This window comes from Triticum urartu, chromosome 5A (genome assembly GCF_056163025.1).
Source record: "Triticum urartu cultivar PI428250 chromosome 5A, HENAU_Tu73, whole genome shotgun sequence".
Taxonomy (NCBI): Eukaryota; Viridiplantae; Streptophyta; class Magnoliopsida; order Poales; family Poaceae; genus Triticum; species Triticum urartu.
In genome coordinates this window covers 658440149-658457584 of record NC_141877.1, presented here as the reverse complement: position 1 = coordinate 658457584, position 17436 = coordinate 658440149, and the positions used below count along the sequence as shown (strand labels likewise).

Here is a 17436-nt window from a genome sequence, read left to right as displayed (position 1 = left end):
CTGTGTGAGTATTTGCTCAGTCCTAATCCTCCTCCATTACACGAGCATCTCTGCTTCCTATGCCTTACACCTGTGATGCCCTCTCTGTAGCGTTTTCTAGATATCGTAATTTTTATTTCCTTTTTGGTTTGTCCTGTATGCCTTGCACTGGACTCGTAAATTCCTCATGGTTGTTTAAGCTTTTGTTAGTTATGACAGTTATGGCTAAGTGTTTTGCGTCTGTATTGCTATTGCTCGCTTAAACAAGTACAGTAATACAAACTGTCTTTTTGTGTGCAAATTATAAATATACCATGTTTTCTCTCAGTTATTTGTTTTTAGTTTAAATATGTTGACACTGGAAATCCTAATTTACCAGCAAGCAGAGCTAAACAAGCTTGATGCATCTAGATTCGCTCCTTTCTGGAATGAAATTGTGAAGAATTTGCGGGAAGAGGACTACATTAGTAACACGTAAGCAAATTTCTTTTAAATTTGTGCTATTGTTTTGTTGAAAGCCATAGCTTGATGTTTTGACCCTTTTGCAGTGAACTGGATTTACTCTTGATGCCCAAGAATATAGGCGGTCTTCCAATTGTGCAGTGGCCACTTTTTTTGCTTGCCAGCAAGGTCAAAAGTCAACCAAATTTAACTTCTAATAGTATTCCCTTGCATATTTTCCACGTGCCGTCTCTGATTAGTGTCTCTTTAGTGATTAGTTGCCCTTCATTGCAGGTTTTCTTGGCCAAAGATATTGCAGTTGATTGCAACGACCCACAAGATGAACTCTGGCTAAGGATCTCAAAGGACGAATATATGCAATATGCTGTCGAGGAGTGCTTTCATAGCATCAAGTATATCCTGTCATCTATTCTAGATAAAGAAGGCCATCTCTGGTAATGGTTTTCTAGAACATTATTTATTTGCATCCTGTGTTCTTCAGCAGATTTTTTATGCTGCAAAGTATTTTACTTTTTTAGGGTGCAAAGGATTTTTGATGGTATTCAAGAAAGCATTTCAAAGAACAACATCCAGAGTGATATTCATTTCAGCAAATTGCCTAATGTCATTGCCAAGCTTGTTGCTGTAGCGGGAATACTGGTAAATATTATGATTTAGTTTGAATACATCAATGTTGTGGTGTGCTTTTTGGGTGCCTTTTTAGTTACATGTGTGTATCGGTCATATTTACGGCAAGATCACGTTATTCCACTGGAGTCCGAACATTTCCATTTGCTAGAACTAGATTCTCTTTGGATATATGATTTAGCTTGCTCATTGTCTACTGAGGTAGATATCCCTGGTACTGCGAAAGCTCTGTTGAAACCTCCTAGCATTCCCTTTTCAGTTACATGGCTTGTATAGGCCATATTTGCCGGAAGATCACCTTATTCATGGCTGAAATCCAATCTGTACCATTTGCTAGAACTAGATTCTCTTTAGAAATCCTGTATTTTATAGCAAGAGCGCATCTACTCAAGCCAGATGTCGCTGGTACTGTAAAAGCTTTGCTGAAACCTCCTACACCATTTTGATCTGCCCCTGTGGCTGCCAGTGTTGGATGTATTTTCTTATTATATAAAATATGGTGTCCACGTCCTTTAATTAGCAGTGACAACTCTTATCAACATCTCCAGTTTTGCACTTCCTTGTATAGCCATGACTTAGAACACTAGCATGTCCATTTGGGCCACTTCTGACATGTTGGCTTTGGAGTGGAATGTGATCGAAGTCCCTTATTCAAGCATATGCAGTAAAAACATTCTTTATGTATGCATGAAGAGGCTATTTTCGCATTTGACTTGACGAATGTGAAGGATAAGGAAGCTAGCCGAGCCTAGGAGGATCCGCTTAGGTAGCTGGAACGTAGGGTCCCTGACACGTAAGCTTCGGGAGCTAGTTGATACAACGGTGAGGAGAGGTGTTGATATCCTTTGCGTCCAAGAAACCAAATGGAGGGGGCAGAAGGCGAAGGAGGTGGAGGATACCGGCTTCAAGTTGTGGTACACGGGGATGGCTGCAAACAGTAATGGAGTAGGCATCTTGATCAACAAGAGCCTCAAGCATGGAGTTGCAGACGTCAAGAGGCGCGGGGACCGGATTATCCTCGTCAAGCTGGTAGTTGGGGATTTAGTTCTCAATGTTATCAACACGTAAGTTGGCTACAATGAGAACACCAAGAGTGAGTTCTGCGAAGGCCTGGGGGACATGGTTAGGAGTGTACCTGTTGTCGAGAAGCTCTTCATAGGAGGAGACCTCAATGGCCACATTGGTACATCTAACACATGTTTTGAAGGGGTGCATGGGGGCTTTGGCTATGGCATCAGGAATCAAGGAGAAGATGTCTTAAGCTTTGCTCTAGTCTACGACATGATCGTAGCTAGCACCGTCTTTAAAAAGAGAGAATCACATGTAGTGACTTTTAGTAGTGGTTAACACTCTAGCCAGATTGATTTCATCCTCTCGTGAAGAGAAGATAGGCGTGCTTGCCTAGGTCGTAAGGTGATACATGGAGAGTGTTGTCCCTTAGCATCTTGTGGTGGCTGACTTTTGCTTTTAGATTGGTGTCCAGCGGGATAAGCGTGCCAAAGTTGCTAGAACGAAGTGGTAGAACCTCAAGTGGGAGGTAGCTCAAGCATTCAAGGAGAGGGTCATTAAGGAGGGCCCTTGGGAGGAAGGAGGTGATGCCGAAAATATGTGGATGAGGATGGTGACTTGCATTCGTAAGGTGGCCTCAGAGGAGTTTGGAATGTCCAGGGGAAGTAAAAGCGAAGCTAAAGATACATGGTGGTGGAAAGATGATGTCCGAAAGGCTTATGATGGAGAAGAATATTGTTTGAGACGCCTTTACCTGGATAGGAGTGTAGACATCACAAAAGTACAAGGTGGCAAAGAAGGCCTCAAAGCGAGCTATGAGTGAAGCAAGGGGTCAGGCATACGAGGACCTCCACCAACGTTTAGACACGAAGGAAGGTGAAAGGGACATCTATAAGATGGCCAAGATCTGAGAGAGGAAGACGAGCAATGTTGACCAAGTCAAATGCATCAAGGACGGAGTAGATCAGCTCCTGGTGAAGGACGAGGAGATTAAGCATAGATGGCGGGAGTACTTCGACAAGCTGTTCAATGGGGAGAATGAGAGCTCTACCATTGAACTGGACGACCCGTTCGATGAGAGGCGTTTTGTGCGGCGAATCCAGGAGTTTGTGGTCAAGGAGGCTTTAAAAAGGATGAAAGGAGGCAAGGCGATGGACCGTGATTGTATCTGCATTGAGGTGTGTATCCCCATTGTATGGCTAACTAAGCTTTTCAACCTCATTTTTCGGGCAAACAAGGTGCCAGAAGAATGGAGACGGAGTATATTAGTATCAATCTTCAAAAACAAGGGGGATGTTCAGGGGTGTACTAATTACCGTGGAATTAAGCTGATGAGCCATACAATGAAGCTATGGAAGAGTCATTGAGCACCGCTTAAGAATGACAAGAGTGACCAAAAATCAGTTTGGTTCATGTCTGGGAGGTCGACCATGGAAGCCATTTTCTTGGTACAACAACTTATGGAGATATACAGGGAGCAAAAGAAGGAGATGCATATGGTGTTCATTGACTTTAAGAAGGCCTACGATAAGATACCGTGGAATGTCATGTGGTGGGCCTTGGAGAAACACAAAGTGCCAACAAATTACATTACCCTCATCAATGACATGTACGATAATGTTGTGACAAGTGTTCGAACAAGTGATGGCGACACTGATGACTTTCCGATTAAAATAGGACTGCACCAGGGGTCAGCTTCGAGCCCTTCTCTTTTTTGCTTTCCGATTAAAATAGGACTGCACCAGGGGTCCGCTATGAACGAGTGGTGTATGCTCTTTGCGGATGATGTGGTGCTAGTTGATTATAGTTGGACAGGGATTAATATGAAGTTAGAGCTATGGAGACAAACCTTGGAAAAGGTTTTAGGCTTAGTAGAACTAAAACAGAGTACATGAGGTGCGGTTTCAGTACTGTTAGCACGGGGAGGAGGTGGTTAACCTTGAAGGGCAGGTGGTGCCTCATAAGGACACCTTTCGATGGGGTCAATGCTGCAGAAGGATGGGATATTGGTGAAGATGTGAACCATCGAATCAAAGCCGGATGGATAAGTGGTGCCAAGCTTCTGGTGTTCTCTGTGACAAGAGATTACCAGAAAAGCTAAAAGGAAGGTTCTGTAGGACGGCAATTTGGCCCGCAATGTTGTATGATGCTGAGTGTTAGCGGACTAAAAGGTGACATGTTCAACAGTTAGGTGTAACGGTGATGCACATGTTGAGATGGATGTGTGGCCACACAAGGAAGGACCGATTTCGGAATGATGATATACGGGATAGAGTTGGGGTAGCACCGATTGAAGAGAAGCTTTTCCAACATTGCTTGAAATGGTTTGGGCATATTCAACGCAGGACTCCAGAAGCTCCAGTGCATAGCGGACGGCTAAAGCGTGTTGATTATGTCAAGAGAGGTCGGAGTAGACCGAACTTGACATGGGAGTTCATAGAGAGAGATCTGAAGGACTGGAGTATTACCAAAGAACTAGCAATAGACAGGGCTGCGTGGAAGCTTGCTATCCATGTGCCAGAACCATGAGTTGGTTGTGAGATCTTATGGGTTTCAGCTCTAGCCTACCCCAACTTGTTTGGGACTAAAGGCTTTGTTGCATAAAGAGGCTAGTTATCTACCACCTGTAAGATAAACTGGAGTGTGCTGTCTATTTTCGTTTACACAAGTCCATTACAGTGCTGTTACTATCTAGGACTAGACCAACGATGTGAGTTTGTTGGTAGTGTTATCTTATTAGCATTTGGAAGACAACTTTTCTTACACATCTTTTGTGATACAAACATAAGGATCAAGTTACTTGGTAACTGATTCATGAAAAAGAACACATAATGCAGTAATTTTGAGTCTTTGGTTTGTGAGAAAGGCTGTTTGGTTCCAAGAAATAGGTGAAATCATATGTTATAAATCATGGAGCAATGTTGGCCTTTTCTAACCCAAAAAGCCCTAGTTCTTAATCGTTGCCATGCATTAATTATTTATATAAATTTGCTAATGATCTAACTCTTCTCAGCAAGAAACATTACACACCAGTAGTAACTGAAGTATAATCACTGTAGTTTCTGACCACCACCAATACTTGGCATCGTATCAATCAGCCTGCCCAACTGCACTTCACTTAGTTCACCTCCGCTGGAGGCTTCCCCAACTCGCCTCCTTGTCAGCCTTGATTAGCAAACCAGCTTCATCCATGTTCTTTACCTCGCACCAGGCTGTCCCATTCGCAGATGAGTTTATCTTTGTCTGTCATCGCTGCTGAGTGCCACCACTATCTTAGACAACATGATTATGGCTTTGGATGGAGACTGGAGATGGACTTGCAGCAGCAAAGGAGAGAACACGAGGAGCTTCCCAAAAAATGTTTTTGCTGCTGCATCTGCGGTAGTTTGGTTCCGCATGTCATAACACTACCTACTTATTCACTCAAGTTTTAGAAGTTAAAGTGTATTATCTGGTTTTGTTCAAGGGTGTTCAGGACTTTGGAGAAAGTAGTCAATTACGATACAAATCTTTTCCCAAACTGGATCGAACATTTTAACCCCCGCTCCTAAAATACTCTTTGTAGTCTGGTGTTTAGAACAGTTTACTAGTTTATACAACTGTTGAAAATTGGAATGATGTTTTGCAGAAAGAAACGGAATCCGCTGATATGAAGAAGGGGGCAGTTAATGCGATTCAAGATCTATATGAAGTTGTTCATCACGAAGTGCTTTTTGTTGATTTGAGGTCTGGTATCTTGTCTATAATGTTCTAACCTTATAGTCAGATCTGTATGCTGTGTGCCATTTCATTTCTAATCCCCTTTGCTTATGAATGTTAGTGGTAACATTGACGATTGGAGTCAGATAAATAGAGCAAGAGCCGAAGGCCGCCTCTTCAACAATCTCAAGTGGCCAAATGAACCTGGATTGGTATTGTCGTATGATCTTGTTGAGTTGATATTTTCCTGTTAGCTTTGATCTCTTTATAGCTATTATTTAAATATATCTTGATATAATGGAATGCAGAAGGACATGATCAAACGATTGCATTCACTTCTGACCATCAAGGAATCAGCTGCAAACGTTCCTAAAAACCTGGAAGCCAGCCGGAGACTGCAGTTCTTCACAAACTCCCTGTTCATGCAAATGCCTCTTGCAAGGCCTGTTTCAGAAATGCTTTCCTTTAGGTGTGGCTTCTTTAGTTCTTTTCTGCTTGTTCCATTGACTGTGGAGCATTTAATATTCTCTCGTAAGCAGTACTGCCACCGCACTTGATTCCACTCTCTGCAGGTTCTAATAACAGTAACAGCTGCAAACTGCTTTTTCCAACTTTTAAACTTCAATATAATTAATTCTGCAAGTTAAGGTTGCCCCATAACATAGCAGGAACGAGCTGATTGTCACTAGAAACTGGTTAAAACCAACTGCCCTTTGATTTTCAGTATTTCTTAATAATATTGTCCGGTAGGATGTTTAGTTGAAAACAAGCCAAGAATAATGATACACTGAGATACTATGTGTTGCACATGTTGCTACAAATCTTACAGTGGGGAGAAAGTGCTGCCATGGCCCATTCTCCCGTAAGTAATTTAAGAAGAATCTAGAATTAGCTGATGTTAATCAGACGCTGACCAAAACTGTCCTTTGTTTTGGAAAACTGAGAGCACATGCAGTGGTTATCAGTTTTCTACTGCTCCTATTCATGTGTAAAGCAACAGCTAAGCCGACCCTATCTTTGGGTAGAGCTCCAACTGATAAATATAAGTATCCTGTTATGGGATTAGGTTTTATGTGCGTGTTGTGAGTTTGTTTATTGTTTGCCCCACGTCCTCAAGCTCTTGTATACCGAACTTGCCTTTGTACTAAATAAGAAGATGCCTTTTTTTGCGCAAAAAAGAATTAAGATAAGATACTATTATAAGTGATATATGCTTGATGTCTATATAATGTGCTGGCACATACTATTTGGAATTAAGCAAAAGCAACCAATAAAGTCATTCTCATCTGTAATCTCCTGTTTTCTTGTCCAAGTCATTCTTATCTGTGGCGCCCTGTCCTTTTCTCCCCTAAAGTTACTGCCACACAGCTGTCCTCTACAGCCCCCTCCGCAAATACGGTGCACTTATTTCAAAAGTTTGACAAAAAATGTATCTACCATGCCACTAAATTTGAAAGGTATTCTTTATATACAAATGGAGAAACTAAAAGAGAAACAAATTCTGACTGCAAGGAAATAAAGAAAAAACTAAAGTGAGATTTTGTTTCCTTTTCTGTTTTTCCTAATGTTTGCCATATTACAGATCATTTTTTTTCGGATGCTTGATTGTTTGTTTTCAAATCTTTCATGACCATTTGCACCTTATTTTGGCATGAAAGCACCTGAGGGGCAGGAGCAGTATATGTTAGTGGATAAGCAAAGTATTATCTCAGTTAGTGGATATTAAGTTCATACTGGTTTGACTTTGGCATATCAGATGTCATACTGGATGACATATCGGAAATATGTACTTTTGTTGAAAAAACACCAGTGTATGATTCCATATTCTTGTTCATATCATGCCTTTGTAGTACAAATAGTATATAGAATTTACAATACTTTGTATAACAAGTGTATGATTCCATATTCTTGGTAGTTTGAATAAGTAATACATAAAGTATAACTCATTAAATCTTTACTGTAGCATAACAAAGTACATTATATATGCTTTTTACCCAAAAATTCCATATCCTTGGTATTGCTTTATTATATTTGTTAAGTTGTACATGTCTAATTTCCTTGTAAACATTAAATAAATCCTAGTGGTTGATAGAGCTAATGTGTTCACAACTATCCATCCAAAAGTTTCTGCCTAGGTTTCTTTCAGAATTTATTGATGAGTGATGACAATAGTTTTAAATGGTGGGCTATAGCGTTTTTAGCAGGGTCCTGCTAAACAGCATCTTATGTACAATTTAGCGGTTTTGGTACACATCCGAATATCCTACAGTAACTGCAATACTCGGCCGTAGAAAGGCTCTTGTTACATATTTGTCCATGTATTGGTATAATACCCAGTCTGCAACTCTGTAACATAAACATATTCCTTGATGTGTAGTAGGCAATGTATTTGACAGTACTAGAACTAAATCATTTGTATTTTTGTATTTGAAACTATACCATTCGAGTATATAATTCTCGACTTTAGTTTGCTGAAACTACGAGTTGAGCATTATATGCTCGAGTAGTATAGTTTCCAGACCAAGTGAGGGTACGAACTTCAGTTCTCCTTTTCCCCCCATTCAGTTGCACGTGCTGCTCTGACATTGCCATGTTCTTTTGTAGCGTATTTACTCCATATTACTCTGAGACTGTGCTTTATAGCATCGCTGAACTCCAAAAGAAAAATGAAGATGGTATATCTACACTGTTTTATCTTCAGAAGATTTATCCAGGTTTGTTCTTTCTTTCCCTGGTGAAATTTGGTGACACTTATGTAAAAGGTGGTTTCTTCGCTCAAACCATGTTCCTTCTAAAAGATCTGTTTCTATATTCGAGTAGATCGGATGCCCCACTTATTTTTACCAATCGGTTTACAGCTTGAATATTGATAAACACCTATGGACCATAGCCTCCTGTTTGAGGAGTGTTAATATCTAAACATGGACAACTCGACCTAGCGTATACTGTCATCAATACCAATGCTATACAACTGAGCTTATTTCATTCCCGTCTTAATTGTTGAGAAGCATTTTTCTTTGTTACCATGGGAATTCCTTGTCCAAACCTTATGCGGTTAACTTCTGTATACAGATGAATGGAAGAACTTCCTTACTCGCATCAACAGGGATGAAAATGCAGCAGACACCGAACTTTTTAGCAGTGCGAATGACATATTAGAACTTCGGCTATGGGCATCTTACCGCGGGCAAACATTAGCGCGAACAGGTTTGCTATCTTTTGGATTTACATGTTGATTCTTCCCCGTGTGCATTCCTTTTGTAAATACTTTTCCTATGCATGGATCTATATTCTGTAACTATGTTTCTCTGTAGTTCGTGGAATGATGTACTACAGGAAGGCCCTTATGTTGCAAAGTTATTTGGAGAGAATGCATTCTGAAGGTATGTCTACTAGCTTCCTTTTCAGACATAAATTCTTTACTTAACTGAATGCATGTAACATCCTTTCTGATGTTTTTCTTGTCCAGACCTCGAATCTGCATTTGATATGGCTGGTCTGGCTGACACACATTTTGAGTACTCCCCTGAAGCTCGCGCACAGGCTGATTTGAAATTTACGTATGTGGTTACCTGCCAAATATATGGAGTGCAGAAAGGAGAAGGGAAACCAGAAGCTGCAGATATAGCCCTTCTGATGCAAAGGTGCTCATTATATTTCATGCTAAATAAGCGATGCTTCTCTTTTTAGAATCAGTGAAGGAGCTGATTAGCTCTTTCTTTTTGTGCGTATTATATTGTGCTACACCAGTACACCATCTCTGATTTTTCTTTGTTTTTCAGAAATGAAGCTCTCAGAATTGCTTACATTGATGTTGTTGAGAGCGTTAAGAATGGAAAGCCTAGCACTGAGTATTACTCAAAGCTTGTTAAAGCTGACATCCATGGAAAGGACAAGGTAGTTTAGTTTTGGATGTCTTTCCTCCTGGCTAAAGGTTGATTGCTCTTATCGATTTTCTTAAGGGGCTGTTCAATAGCAGTTGGCTTGGGTTTCAGCCGTTGTTTTCCCTGCTCACGCCTTTAATGTCTACGATGTTAGTTCTTTTAAATTGTTTTGGTACATTAAGTAAAATCTTTGTGCATAAAACTGTGGGTTAGACCATGACAGTAAGTACATTGATTGTTCATACTGATACTATTATCGCAGTTCTCATATCCTTACTTGATGACCATACACCTGTTTATACAAGCAGCACTAAATCTTCAACTGTAAACTTCAATATTGTGTTTTGTTATATGAGCAATGTGTTCACTCTGACCAAACTAAACTTCCCGTTGCAGGAAATTTATTCTGTTAAATTGCCCGGCAATCCAAAGCTTGGGGAGGGTAAACCCGAAAATCAAAACCATGCTGTAATATTCACTCGCGGAAATGCCGTACAAACCATTGATATGAATCAGGTATCCAGCTATCTTCACGCTTCTTGAGTTATTCACTGTCATTTTTTTAGGGAAATACTTCATGGCTACTGGCTAGCTTTATTTCGAATCAAATACAGATACATCATCCATTTCGGAGCCAAAGCAGAAAAAGGGATGAATCCTGGCTAAGCTTGCCAAACTCCCGACTAATGTCGAAGCAATCATCAATGACCGACACTGCCACAGAGGGGGGATTCAAGCTCACTTCTTGTGCGATCAGTGAGGTCCGAACAATCTGACTGCACCAGCAGATGTTCAATGCCCATTACGTGAGCTGGTGACATTATGCGTTTCAGTGCCATTGCCTCTGCGGTATGCGCATCCGCTATGGGCCCTGTGAAGAAATTCTTCGCCACAACAAAATCGCCAGCATCATCTTGTATCATCGGACCACAAGAACCTGTACTATCATCATATGACAGCGAGGCATCGACATTTAGCTTGAACAATTAAAAGAGTTGTTTCGTCGGAATTGCTGACAGTGCTTCCGGCCTGACAGTAATTCAGAGGCAATGTCTGAATCGAGAGCGCCGATCATTCAGGCAATTATACCGCTTCATTATTAACCTGCTGCTTCTCTCTCACAACTTATACCAGCATCCCACAGCGATAAGGACGGCCATAGAAACATGCTCCATATACATACCGTTAACATCAACACCACTAATAAGTTAATCCAAAATAGCAGACCCCACCCTATCAATAATCATTGCCTTTTTGATCCTGTCTTTGGGACCCCACCTCCAAATATTCCTCACCCGGCGTCTCCCAGACAGAGCATGCCGAATATCTTCTCTTCCTCCTTGCAAATCAGGAAGATAGGAGAGGTTACTGTTCAAGCCCGCCAATCAATACGCATTGCCTTTTTGATCCTGTCTTAATTAGTGTCATTTTAATCCAAATTCTGCACATTTAAATATTCTAGGACATTCAGTTTCTTGTTTTGCAAGGGAATAGTAAGTTTTCTATCAACTCAGAGAAGGTTTTACAGTAATAGAGGCAGCTATCTAGTACTTTCTGTTAAAAAATGTATTTATTTGCTGCACCTTCTTCACTTTGCTATGTACATTTTTTCTTATGTGTTCATTTCTTATACATTTGGTAGTTCTGTATTCTGTGCATAGTTTCTATTCACTCTGCTATGTATATTGTCTCTGTTCGAGGATTTGACTAATGATCCATTGCAAGACTGTATCAACTGTTTTGTTTATCATTGCTGAGTTGTTTTTTCAATTGAAGGACAACTATTTCGAGGAGGCACTCAAAATGAGAAATCTGCTTGAGGAATTCTCTCAAAATCATGGCAAGTTCAGGCCTTCAATTCTTGGTGTTAGAGAACATGTCTTCACCGGAAGGTGATATTTCAGTATACTTTGGTTGTTTATTTTCTTTCTGGTTTGCTCCATTGGTAAACCCAGTCAAAATAACATTTTCTCTTGTGTAGTGTTTCCTCCCTCGCTTCGTTTATGTCAAATCAAGAAACTAGTTTTGTGACATTAGGACAGCGTGTTCTTTCTAATCCACTGAAGTAAGTGCATTTACATAATAATTTTCTAATCGACTGAAGTATTTTAGAATTACATCTTGTTAACATCCTTTTCTTTTTGCAGAGTGAGAATGCATTATGGTCACCCAGACGTGTTTGATAGAATATTTCATATTACGAGGGGTGGCATAAGTAAGGCGTCCCGTATCATCAATATCAGCGAGGATATATTTGCAGGTAAGATCAAATACCCTTTTTTTGCTTTGTCTCTTGGTGTTTGTGTATCATTCTTTACTTTTCTAGTATTAATTTGTTCTGTGGTTGCCTATTATTTTCTGAGTTAAGAACATGAAGGTACACAGCTCACCATTTTTACATAGTTCATTGGAAACTATATCTGTTTCTCATCTCAGAAGCTGAGCAGTATATATTAGGTTATGTTTGAAGTGAGTCTTTGCATTATCTTGCCCTTCCTTTCTGTTACTCGTGCTAGCTAATAATATTTTAAATCTTGTTGTGATTTGTCTTTAGATCCCAACTGGTTACCATTCTGTGTTGCTCTTCATAAGGGAAAGAAATTCTTCACTTCGGAGTCAACTATACACATTTTTTTTATGTTTTACTCATTTTGATATTATATACTGTTTGCTGATCTGTAAAAGTGGAAATCATACGAAATATCTCACAATTTTCATGTTTGTTTAACAAAACACTAACAGTATTTTTGCTGTTATTCATGGAAAGGAATTTTGATGAAATTAACAAGTTAATAATGATATGTTGCAATGCCATTTTGTAATCTAGATATTATATGCAACCGTACTCTCAAGAAACAAGTAGAAGCCTCGCACACATCTGTGAACACCATATTTTAGTCTTGTGTTTTTTCTCATGTTTTAGTTGGACGGTATCTCTTCCACATACAATCAGTATGTCAATTGTTTATGGTATCCCTCTTACTAATTCCATATATGCGTGAAAGTTTCTGCTATAGCATTTATCATTACGCTAGTTAGCTGATAATATATTACACTCGTGGAGTTGTACTCCCTCCGGTCCTTTTTACTCTGCACATTAGGTTTGTCTGAAGTCAACCTCATCCAACTTTGATCAAGTTTATACAAAAAATTATTAACATTCACATAACAACACATTTATTAATAGATCCATCTCAGAATATATTTTCATATTATATTTATTAGATGTTATAGATGTTAATATTTTCTAATATAAATTTGGTCAAACTTAGCAAACTTTGACTTCAGTCAAAGCTAATGTGCGGAGTAAAAAGGACCGGAGGGAGTATCTTCTTACTGGTGCACCATCTTTGAATTGCAGGGTTTAACTCTACTCTACGTCAAGGGAACATAACTCACCATGAGTATATCCAGGTCTTGTTTTTCTTCAATTTGTAATTGTTTTACTGTACCTGTTGATTAGGTGTTTCAGTCAACGGAAACCTTAAGCTTTCTTTGTTTGTTGACTATGAATCTTTCTAAACAAGTAATTTTTTATTAGTTCACTCCTCGCATCTATACTCCTTTATTGGACAAAACCGTACTACAGAACTCAGCAAGGATAGACTTAATAACACCTGGCAATTTTTTTTGATAGACTTAATAACAGAACTGAATCTACTGCATGTCTTGTACAAAACTTTAGATGGAGACTATGTGACTACATTGCAGTTTCTGCTAAATTAGAGCATATATGAACTCTTGATCGAAGTCATTCAGTCGTGTGAGGTAGATTACTTCCATTTGGTCATTACTAGCTAACTTTCCGGTGTGTTAAGGGGAAGTAAGCAACACAAGTGTTCCAGTATTTTGAATTTCTGATGGATGCCATTTTTTCTTCATCTTAATATTCTAAATATGTTTGGCCTTGAGTGATTCCACTTTTGAGCTGCCAGCTTTAAACCTTGCTTACTTTATGTTACTCAGAGAGTAATATAGTTTGCCTCTACCACTTAATTATATTTACCAGCAATTTTATAGTTAAATGAATGAAATGCTTAAAAAAATACTGATGCCCTCAGTGTGGTTCTCTCTTCCCACACATTGATCTCCACTCTTATCCGACTGTAGCATATAACTTGGGCTCTACTACTGCCTTGTGAACATTGTATGGATGTTTGACATATTCTGTAGGTTGGTAAAGGAAGAGATGTTGGGCTTAATCAGATCGCACTATTTGAAGGAAAAGTTGCGGGAGGAAACGGCGAACAAGTTCTTAGCAGAGATATATACAGACTTGGGCAGCTTTTTGATTTTTTCAGGATGTTATCCTTCTATGTGACTACTGTTGGGTTTTACTTCTGTACTATGGTAATTCTATATCTGATACAACATGTTATGTTTTTTCTGGCAGCTGTGTTTTCTACTATCCTGTTCGTAAATATACAATGTCCTAGAATGCGTGCAGTCAAACATTTCTAACCTCGACTCATAAATATGAAAAAGTAGTTTGGTCATGTGAAACTCATACTATTTAGATTTTCGAAGATAAGTGTTGTCATAATATTGCAGTTCTATCAAGTCTCACTAGAATATTCGTATGAAAACTGATGTTCAAAGTTGCATGTTGGTGACTGAAGGCCCAAAAGGTCATCTATTTATGACCATAGTATATTGCATGGATCTTTTTTTTTCTGAGAGAACGCAAAGACTTTGCGTTTCTTTTCATTGAAAAGGGGTGGAAAAGGTTGTATGGATCTTCAGGCATTGCTATGGCAATTATTATTGTTCTGTTAACCGTTTTCTGTTCTCTGTTTCCAAATGCTCACTATGATCCCATAATATTTTTGTTACTTTCTGTGAATCTACTATGTATTATCATTCGAACGAATCTTTTATGTTCAAATATTATTCTTAGTTTAAATTCCCAACTAATACATTTTCTTGTGCAAGCTCATGTTTTGTGCATTATAAGAGCTATACCTGTATCTGTGGGATTTGTATTATTGCAAGTCACATTGATAAAACTAATTATACAAATTGAAGATGCTGCCTGTTGACCTTGAGAATTCCGCTGTTGTATCCCTTTTCTTCTTTTGTCCTTAAAGAGTTGCCGATATTTAATTGTTTATTTATTTTTGCAGCTAACTGTACTGACAGTGTACATATTTCTCTATGGTAAAACTTATCTGGTAAGATTCAATATCCATTGTTCTCCTTCTTTGCAGTAAGATCTCTGCGAGAATCTCAGACAGGTCGTTTTTTATCATGTCAATCTACTTGCATGTAAATGTCAAACCTACTTGTTTCCTGCGCCTTTTGTCATGCTTATCTATGCCTCTAGTTACTGCTGTTCCAGTCATATAGGCCACACATATTGCTTCAATTATGTCTCGGCTATTCTTTCTCTCCACTGCTTTTCATGCAACATAGTTGGGTGACAGCATAAGCACTTTTTGTTGGCTCATGCGGCTGCCAGTACATGTTACTTTTGGGACATAAAGTTCACACAAAGTTATAGTGAATGCAAACTTTCTCAAGCTTTGCATGGCATTTAAATACTACCCGTTTTCAAAAGAAACTTCTTCATTTGTTATTATAATGGTATGTAACAGTTTATGTGTCAAAAATACCGTTGCATCTGTAGATTCTTCAGTCTTTTCTTTGTCACGTTTTGGATTTTTTCTGACGCATTTTTTGTTGTATTGTAGGCTTTATCTGGTGTTGGAGAATCAATTCAAAATAGGGCGGATATACAGGGAAATAAAGCATTGAGCGTGGCTCTGAACACCCAGTTTCTTTTCCAGATTGGTGTGTTTACTGCAATTCCTATGATTCTAGGTTTCATCCTGGAAGAAGGTGTCCTGACGGTACTTCTCTTCCTTGGCAGACTTCTGGGTTTATTATCATATCTCTATTTATGGTTGGTTTATTACTGTCTCTACTCTGAAAAGAATATTGAGTTTAAATTAAGTTATGTTCCTTCTGATTTCAGTATAGTTCTAATTTATTCGTTTTTTAGATGAGCTTATCTTTCTGGTGTGTTATGTGGAACCTTGGCCCTATTTATTAGCTTGGTTCATGAATAGCCACTACCTTGTAAATATTTCCCTAGAGAACAGCCGGTTATGAATCCTTACATGTGAATGTGTGGATGCAGGCTTTTGTTAGCTTCATTACTATGCAGTTCCAACTATGCTCCATATTTTTCACGTTCTCTCTTGGAACAAGGACTCACTATTTTGGTCGCACAATACTGCATGGAGGTGCAAAGGTAGGGCTTTCTGGAAGTCATGCTCGTCTTCTTAATCTCACACACTACATTTTTCTGTTGTTGAGAATTTCGCACTATACTGATCTTGTTTTTCTTATTTATTACCAGTATAGAGCAACTGGTAGGGGTTTTGTGGTACGGCATATTAAGTTTGCTGAGAATTACCGTCTTTATTCCCGAAGCCATTTTGTGAAAGGGTATGTTGTCATGTGATGTTACTTTCATGATTGTATGTGCAATTTCAGTAATATCCAAGCCAACAATTCTCGTTCCATTTTGTAGGCTGGAGGTTGCACTTCTGTTGGTTATCTTTTTAGCTTATGGTTTTAACAACAGTGGAGCAATTGGCTATATCTTACTTTCCATAAGTAGCTGGTTTATGGCTCTTTCTTGGCTTTTTGCTCCATATGTATTCAACCCTTCTGGATTTGAATGGCAAAAGTAAGCCACTTAGCATTCTATGTATGTTTATTCCAGCCAATCACTATAAACTGTCAGGACAAAGATAAAACCCTGTGCCACCCCTTCTCTCTTGCTCTCTCAGGGTCGTCGAGGATTTCAGAGACTGGACAAACTGGCTTTTTTACCGAGGTGGTATTGGGGTTAAAGGAGAAGAAAGCTGGGAAGCTTGGTGGGATGAAGAACTGGTAATTCAATGTTGCTTTGACTAGCCTCTCCAGTCTTGAATGATCTGTTACGACATCTATTTGCTGTGTTATTTGTGTCAACACCTGAATTGCTTTTGAAGTTCAACATTGTCACAAAACTGAACTTCTACAAATATCCTGCTGCAGCCTGATGATGTCATGAGAACATATTGGCATATTTCTTTGAAGCAGCATTGTGATTTATGCTTTTGAATTCTTATATAGATGTATCAATAGTTTCAATAAGTTCACTTTATCTTTCGTCTTGCTTACTACTATGCCAAATGCTGCGTACTTTTCCTGCTCTGTTTTTGCACCACCTCTACACTGATTATGTCATTACTTGTGCTCTTTCCGCAATTATTTTCTTTGAAAAGGACACAATTAAAGAAAATACTGAAAGGTGTTAATTCCTTTGTGCCATTGCATAATTTGTCTCCTTAAGTCTGCAGTTGGATTTATGTTCTTCATGTGATACCAATACGTATTATGCAGTGGCGGATCCAGGATTCGAAAATTGGGTGTTCAAATATTTTGTCCAATGTAATAACTAAAAGGTTCATGTAGCTACTAAGAACTTTTTCCCCAATAATAATGACAGTACCCTACAGAAAATAGTAAAAAAATGAAGATTGTTTTCTACACAATCATAAAATATGTCATGGCCAGAAACCCGTCGTTAAAACCGTAGTTCATGTAGGGTTGGTAATAGTAATAGGGTGTTAATGCAACATACGAGATGGTGAAAACGCATCGATGGTAATTGGTCTTAAGGGAATGAAGATGTTTGTGATAGTTGGACCGAAGGTTTGAGACCAGTTTATATGAATCGGCATGATGTTTATTGCACAAACCACACCACTTTTTATACATGTAT

At 38.9% G+C, this 17436-nt stretch overlaps 1 protein-coding gene across 2 annotated transcripts in view; it reads left to right on the top strand.

Annotated features, from left to right (window-relative positions):
- The window catches only part of GSL10 (glucan synthase-like 10), a 35660-nt gene that overhangs the window by 16105 nt on the left and 2119 nt on the right, over positions 1-17436 (top strand). Inside the window, exons 24-48 of one of the 2 annotated variants that reach the window (XM_087522277.1) lie at positions 359-453; positions 528-609; positions 715-875; positions 960-1080; positions 5705-5802; positions 5897-5987; positions 6084-6244; positions 8380-8489; positions 8848-8982; positions 9090-9158; positions 9245-9419; positions 9558-9672; positions 10056-10175; positions 10274-10420; positions 11436-11551; positions 11641-11724; positions 11807-11919; positions 13021-13073; positions 13833-14009; positions 14783-14830; positions 15350-15508; positions 15799-15912; positions 16021-16109; positions 16195-16353; positions 16457-16559. In XM_087522277.1, coding sequence (XP_087378403.1) covers positions 359-453; positions 528-609; positions 715-875; positions 960-1080; positions 5705-5802; positions 5897-5987; positions 6084-6244; positions 8380-8489; positions 8848-8982; positions 9090-9158; positions 9245-9419; positions 9558-9672; positions 10056-10175; positions 10274-10420; positions 11436-11551; positions 11641-11724; positions 11807-11919; positions 13021-13073; positions 13833-14009; positions 14783-14830; positions 15350-15508; positions 15799-15912; positions 16021-16109; positions 16195-16353; positions 16457-16559 — 2895 coding nt within the window. The remainder of the gene's footprint in view (positions 1-358; positions 454-527; positions 610-714; positions 876-959; positions 1081-5704; positions 5803-5896; positions 5988-6083; positions 6245-8379; positions 8490-8847; positions 8983-9089; positions 9159-9244; positions 9420-9557; positions 9673-10055; positions 10176-10273; positions 10421-11435; positions 11552-11640; positions 11725-11806; positions 11920-13020; positions 13074-13832; positions 14010-14782; positions 14831-15349; positions 15509-15798; positions 15913-16020; positions 16110-16194; positions 16354-16456; positions 16560-17436) is intronic. The other variant, XM_048676816.2, reaches the window with a different exon arrangement.